Consider the following 7,162-nt stretch of genomic DNA (forward strand, 5'->3'; position numbering starts at 1 on the left):
ATCAATCTAAGTCAAGATTGCCACCAGCCACCACCAGCACTCTGTTTCAGTTCTCCATTGACTCTTATGTGGATCATGGCATTAGTTTCCTCAGTGGCCTCCCTCCTCAAAGCCTGAACCTTTCTGCTCTTTGCAATGTGTCCCTGTAGTTTCATCATCTGCAAAGGTAGAATGATAATAGTTTGTCTCTAATGAATTTGCTGTGTGTTTTCAATAAGTTAGTATAGATAACACCTTTTATGATCACAGGTCATTACTAGTGCCTTTAACATCCTACTGTATGGTTTCCATCTTCAGTGTCACTTCACAGACTATAATGACTGCTAGGGTTCCAGCCATCGCATCTGCCTTTCAGGCAGCAGAATGAGGGATGTACTTCTGAGAACCTTTATCTGGAAAAATAACATACATGTACATCTCATTAACCACAAGTCAGCCACTTGGCCACACCTAACTCTAATGAGGTCATTTAATTGAGCCTAGCTAAAAGTTAGGTTTCTATTGCCAAAAAAGAAGGAAAAATGGCTAATGGGAAGCAAATGGCAGTGGCTATGCTATGAATAAGAGGTATATGGCATTAGGAGGGCATATGATGAAGGCATATGATCTGAAAGGTCATGTATCACATGTATCACAACAGATACAATAAATTCATTGCTTCTTCAGGAGCTTGTGTTGGTGCCAGGACTGCTTAATCTGCAGGAGAAATAGTACTGTGAACATCATAGTTAGAGCAGGTATGGGGCTACACAGAGATTTGACTTCAACCTGAGCTTGACTATATTCTGACTGGGTAACCTTAATAAGGTATTTAGCCATTCCAAGCATTATCTAGTTCAGTATCTGTAAAATAAGGACAATAATAATAATTATCATTGTGAGGATGAAACGAGCTTCTAAAGTGGGCAAAGCATTTAGCCACTAAGCGTGTTCATCATCATCACTTCCTCCACCTCATTCTCTCATGTATGACTCTTAATCCCTAGTCTTTCTATGTTCAAGTGTTAAGGGCCACATGGGAGCAACTTGTATCCAGTTTTTCCTAAAGAATGTGAAAGCCCTGAAGCATAACACAACTTCATTCTTGTTTAACTCTTTCTCTAAAAAACTTTCTTTCTTACTTACTTCTCCATTAAAAAAAAAAAAAAATGGCAGGATGACACGGTTGGATGGAGAATCATGCCATCTCAGAGTGTTTGACTTAGAAAGAACCTGAAGTTGTGTGGTCCAGACACCTAATGAAAGTGAATAAGTGAGGAAACAGAGCCAGAGTGATTGAGTCAACCTAGTGGACAACTCCTGGCAATGTGACTTTGAAGAAGAAAAGATGTCTAGAAAAGATTGTGGGAAGGAGAGAAAATTCCTCACTCTGATCTGCATGATGATGGGATGATCACAGGTTGATTTCATGCACCTCCATTGGTCAGTGAGACGATCTACATATCTACTAAAGTACCAGACATATGGGAACCTGAAAGAGTCATGTCCTTTAATAGAGAAGTTTCTTCTGCTCTTGAAAGCAATCAGTTTAGGTCCTCAGCATGGGGAAGATGGATGGAGAGGATTCAAGGCAGATAGCCCAATTATCTAACCTTGGCATCAACCCAGATTATACTAGTAAGTAAAGCACTAGTTAAAGCTTACAGAAGTTCAAATATACATACAGCTGAAGTGGAGCTTCTGCTCAAGCAGAGGAAGGAAAACACCAAACAAATGAATTACACAAGTATTGATAAACTATGAAAAAAGGCACATGATTTAGATCTTTGCTGCTGTGATTGTTCAGTGCTATCAAGCTGGTTCCAACTCATAGGGAAACTGTACAAGGTTTTAGACATTTAGAGATCATCAATTCCAGCATAATATTTGCCATTCTTTATTTCTTAGCCCATAGCAAACATTGTTAATTGGCTGTAACATTGTTTCCAAATAAACTCAGACATGATTTCAGAATTCTTCTTAACATGGCCCCCCACACAGCTGTTACTAATCATCAGACTTGGATTTCAAAGCAAAACTTGATGACCATCTAAGATCTGGCTCATTCCCTAGATGTCTCTCTACCATCCCTTTGTCCAGATGAGTACTCTAGCCCAAGGCTGGAAGACACTTGCCTCAGGACTCCATCTAGGGCTCTGTATTCAGCTGGTCAGGGTCTCCACTCAGGGCTACATGTGCCACTCATGAACGTTTGGTGGGTGATGTGTCTGGAGAGTCAATTCCCAAGCAGTAGCGTTTGTGGCTGCAGATGATTGGATCTAAATTTGTTATTTTCTATTCTGAGTCTCTTTCACAGAGGTCCAACCTGTTTAGGGCATTGCAGGCTGTAATTTGTGTTATTTAAAAGCTCCAATTGGACAGTTGCTCTTTGTTCTCATGAGTTATTTCTTGAGGAAAATACATGTTTTGTGGAGAGTTTGAGGGCATTCTTAAACTGAGGACATCACCACAAAGACCTACTCTCTCATTTTCCTTCCCAAGATTTCTTCTCATCTGTTTAAATGGGTGAGTCAAAAAGACATGTTTCTTCCTCAGCCAAGGAAAAACTTCAAGAAAAAGAAAACTTCAAGGGAGAGAAAGGGCAGCTCCCCTTCCAGAGAGATCTGCGAAGTCTGGCTATTTGTACAGGACTTAACTTAGGCATTTATTTTATAGTTTGTCAAACATTTGTCATCCTCACAACCCTTTGTGCATTGCGCATGATATAAGTTGTGATTCAGTACAAATGCTTTCCTAAGGAAACAAGCATTTATCATTCCATAAGGTTTGTGTCTCCCAGGCTTCTTTTCTGTGTGTGAAAAGATGTTTAATATTTCAGAAAACTTTAAGTGATTCCTCATTTTAAGTTCAATTTCTCATCTCTTGATATGTTTTTGATGATCTCTTGAGGAGCACTAAAGGAAGTCAATGAACTTCCATTTTGAATAGTTACAGCCACACCTATGAGGAAAGAATCAGAAAAACATGTTATGTTGTTGTCTTCCTAGACTGGGAGATCTCCTGGGGTTAAAAGCTTTTGGAAGTGAGTGTTGGAGAAGTTGAATCTGCTTATCATACTGCAGATCGTTCTGGAGACATGCTATTGAGTTAAGTTTATCCATTTTCTCCTTTGCTGGGAGAGGGCCTAAGGATAGATAGGTTCAACAAAGGCCTGGTCTCAGTGCCAATGAAGAACTTTCTTCACAGGGTGAAAATACTGAGAAAAACAGAAGATGCAAATGGGTTTTCTGTTTAGTTGTTGTGTATTTTCTAGCATTTTCTGATATCATATAGAAGGAGTCAGTGTGTAAAGTTTGACGTTACAGTTCTCAAGTGAGAGTAGGATTGAATTTGTATGTTCTAAAGTCAGGCAGCATGATGGCTCTGTAGGATAAGCACTGGACTGCAAACCGGTGGGTTGGTGGTTTGAACCCACCAGCTGCTGTGTGGGAGAAACATGAGACTTTCTGCTCCCACAAAGAGTTATATAGCCTCTAAAACCTTATCCAGGGTTACTATGAGTTGCAATTGAATCGACGGCACCTATCAACCAAGTCAGGCAACCCAGATCTGCAATTTATTATCTATGAGACATTGTAAATTACTTAACCCCCGAGTTACATTTTTTTTTCCCCCCTCTGTGAAATATGATTAGAAGAGTACAGAATCTAGCATTGGATTATTGTGATTTATTGGGATAAAGCAAATAAAGGACTTAGTTCATTGCCTGGTAACAAGTTCACATTTGATAAATGATAGTATCTAGGATGAAAATTAAGTCATGGTAAAATCTTAATCCTAAACTTGGTGTTTAATTCACGTAGTTGTTAGGTGTCATCGAGTCAGTTCTGACTCATAACAACCATATGCATATGCATGGATAATGCTAATTCCACTCTAGATTTGAAAAATACTTTTCAAAACATTGCATGCTATAATGACAATCGTAAACATGTACTGTATCATTAAACCACATCCCAGTAGTCTTAATATAGAAATATAGACAATATGTCTCACAAATGTTCATCTTTCCCCACATACCTATAGTTTCAATTCCTTGCCTGTGCCATTGGGAAAACTTTTATGTCTTCTTTTGTGGATTGACTGACTGCCTTTTCATAGTTGTTCAAACATCAACTTGATTTCAAATGCACAAGTCTTTGTGCATGCTTCCTTAACCACCAAAAAAGGGAATATGTGCTACAAAGTCAGAAAAATTGATGTTAGAAACAGAATATTCTTCTAACAGTCTTACCATTATGTATAGCCAAGTATCTCAATTTGGGTAACTGTTGACATGTGGGCTGGATAATTCTTGTTTTAGATTCTCCTTTGCATGGAAAGATGTTTAGCAGCTTCTCTGGTCTTTCTGCCTAATACAAGAAAATACCACCTGCGCCTCACATCTCCCCAGTTCTGACAAACAAAACTATCTTCAGACAGTTGTCCCCCAGTTGAGAGCTGCTGGCATGCAGAAAGAAAGAGCTGGGTTGTGGATTTGTGCTGTTCGGCTTTACTGGACAGAAGAACCTTGGGTCCAGCTTTGCAGGAGAGTACACGCTGCCTGAGGCAATTCCCAAAACTAGTGCTGTCAAACTCAGAGACAAGCTATCAGTACTGCAGATTGAAACTGCAAGTTTGAGTAATTGGCACTGTAGCTTCATTTTGGGAACGAATTTGGCTTTCGTTTTATTTCTCTATTTTCTTCCCTATTTTGGTTTTCAATTTTCCAGGGGCAGTCTAATAAAGTTTTATAATGAACATATAATGATTACGTCTTTCTTCTTCTTTTTTTGTATCCCTTATTTTTCAGCTCCCTCAGGCACAAAAGGTAAACTTTTCCATCACATTCCAGTCATCCCCAGAGCTCTCAAGTTGTGCATGTCTCCATAGTGTTGTGCATTTGGCACTATTCATGACCAGTGAAATGGTTTTTCTTTAACAACTTCAGAAACAAGAACAGAGAGGCCAACAGATTCAGCACCTCTAGTCTGTCTTAGTCCAACCAAAGAACCTGTCATGGCCACTGGTTTGGGACAAGCCCATGTCCAACCATGTTTCTAATAAGATTTCTGAAACAGCAGATCAAGCGTAAGTTTGACTCGTTCCTTCAAACATAGGTTTTCAGGTCTTCCCTGGGATCGATTCCTTGGGAGACAGATAACGTGAATGATTAATGAGATCCTGTGCTCACGTTATAGCTGAGGTTCCTAATCCAAGTCATTAGTTGCAAAATCAGCATCAGCTCTTTTTCTCAGCTCATCACCCATACCACTCAGAGATAATTAAAGAAGAATTGATGCCAATGACCAGACCCTTTCACTGGTCCTCATTGTCTGTCTGAGATGATCTGGTTACACCATCTAGAGTGTTCTCTGTCCAGAAAGAGTCCATGTGGTTGCAGTGTTGGCTTGGCTGTGTCGTCCCCATGGCATGTCATTGTATGCTGAGGACAGTAATGGCACAAAACATGTCACGTGCTGCCTGCTGCATTGTTCTTGTGTATTTCACAAACTTAAGACTCCAAGAAGACAGCAATTTCTGGGGGCCAGATGTGAGTTGGTTTTGTTTCAAGAGTTGAGGTAGGGCACCACCCCAAAATTGAAGCACCACCTCCCACGCTCTGCAGTCTGGAGCAGAGATGATTCAGTGACTTCTCATTGAAAGAGATAGCACAACTGCTCAGCAAAAGACAGTCTGTTCAGACCATATGGACAACCAGAGGCCTAGAAATCATTACGCAATTACTCAAATATATTTGAGATATTTAAACAAGGCGAGACATACTAGTGTGTGACTTGGCTTGTGGTAATGTTTGATTACATTTCAGTGCCATCACAAAAGGAGTGCATATTTCATTAAAAGTTAAAGCATTAGAGTAGTGCAACAGCTCCAAGGGTAAATATATGGTCAGAATTCCACATTGTGTGGAAAGCTCTACGTCTTTGATAGGACATACTTCCTTAATTGATAACAGTTGAAATTTCTTTGTAAAGAGTCTTTAGTGAACGTGGTGCCTAAATATGGACCAGCCTTAACTTACTGGCATTTATTTATCAAATTTATACTGAGTGATACACAAAAACATTCCTGGTATAGATGATTCTGCATCGGTTTGAGATGCCATCACCCTTGGAATTCTAAAACAACATTCAAAACAGACCAACACAGACTATAGTATTAACAGTGACTGCTGAGGCATGGGATTCTTCTGTTGCTCTTAGATTTTCATACTCTTTACTTCTGTCCTTATGGATCGACTCACATCACATGGCCTTCAAGGTGAATCCACATTATTGTGATCATGCAAAGCCCAGAATTGAGGAAGAAGTTCCAATGGATTTCCTAATTCTTTTTTTTTTTTTTTTTGTCTCTGACAAGTTAGACAGTGCAAGGGACTTGTTTTACAGCATTTAACAAGGAATCTGCCTTCTATTCCCCACCATGGTTACAAATTGTCTTCTTTTTTATTAAAACAGAAAAAATTCTATTAAAATAGAGAAAATAAAATTTTAAAGCATTTAAAACTGTGTGAAATATTTTCTGAGATCTTTGGGGTAGTTTCTGGACAATTCAGCTCTTTGGAGAAAGAATTTCAATGTAAATGTTAAGTACCTAGGCTTGGAGGTGTTGAGCCCTGAGGAGATGCAGATTGAATGCATTCTCCTACAGGGATGAAAGTCAGCTGACAAATCAACATCCCTGGCCCCTCCTCACACTTCCTCCTATGCACTGCTGTCATGCAAGTATCGCCTCAGTGATAACCTGCAGTATTTTTACCAGAGGCTGAAGTTCTTACAGGCATCAGTTATCCTCAAATGTATTGAAGGGTTGCTTGACCAATAAAGGAGAATGGAAGATTCTAATCCAATTCATCCTGTAGTGATGATAGGCAAATCACTTAATTCTCTGGGAACCTAAGATTCCTTATCTATTGAATAAAGACAATGATGCTAACTTCCCAGTTCTGCTATGAAAGAGTGATTTCTCTTGCTAATATTTAGTACAGATCCTGACATAAGGTCAATGTTCACAACATTTTGGGTTGAGTTGGCTGGGCAAACAGGTTTTGAGAACAGTCATATGTGATGTGGTGACCAGAGACTTCTGCATTGTGGTTGTTGTTATGTGCCGTGGAGTCGGTTCCGACTCATAGCGACCCTACATACACAGGGTTTCCAAG

General features: G+C 39.6%; 1 protein-coding gene across 1 annotated transcript in view; it reads left to right on the top strand.

Annotated features, from left to right (window-relative positions):
• Window positions 1–7,162, top strand: part of CACNA2D3 (calcium channel, voltage-dependent, alpha 2/delta subunit 3) — a 1,461,104-nt gene that overhangs the window by 1,071,999 nt on the left and 381,943 nt on the right. Inside the window, exon 14 of the mRNA XM_006862056.1 lies at window positions 4,793–4,810. Coding sequence (XP_006862118.1) covers window positions 4,793–4,810 — 18 coding nt within the window. The remainder of the gene's footprint in view (window positions 1–4,792; window positions 4,811–7,162) is intronic.

This window comes from Chrysochloris asiatica, unplaced genomic scaffold (genome assembly GCF_000296735.1).
Source record: "Chrysochloris asiatica unplaced genomic scaffold, ChrAsi1.0 scaffold00046, whole genome shotgun sequence".
NCBI classification, from domain to species: domain Eukaryota; kingdom Metazoa; phylum Chordata; class Mammalia; order Afrosoricida; family Chrysochloridae; genus Chrysochloris; species Chrysochloris asiatica.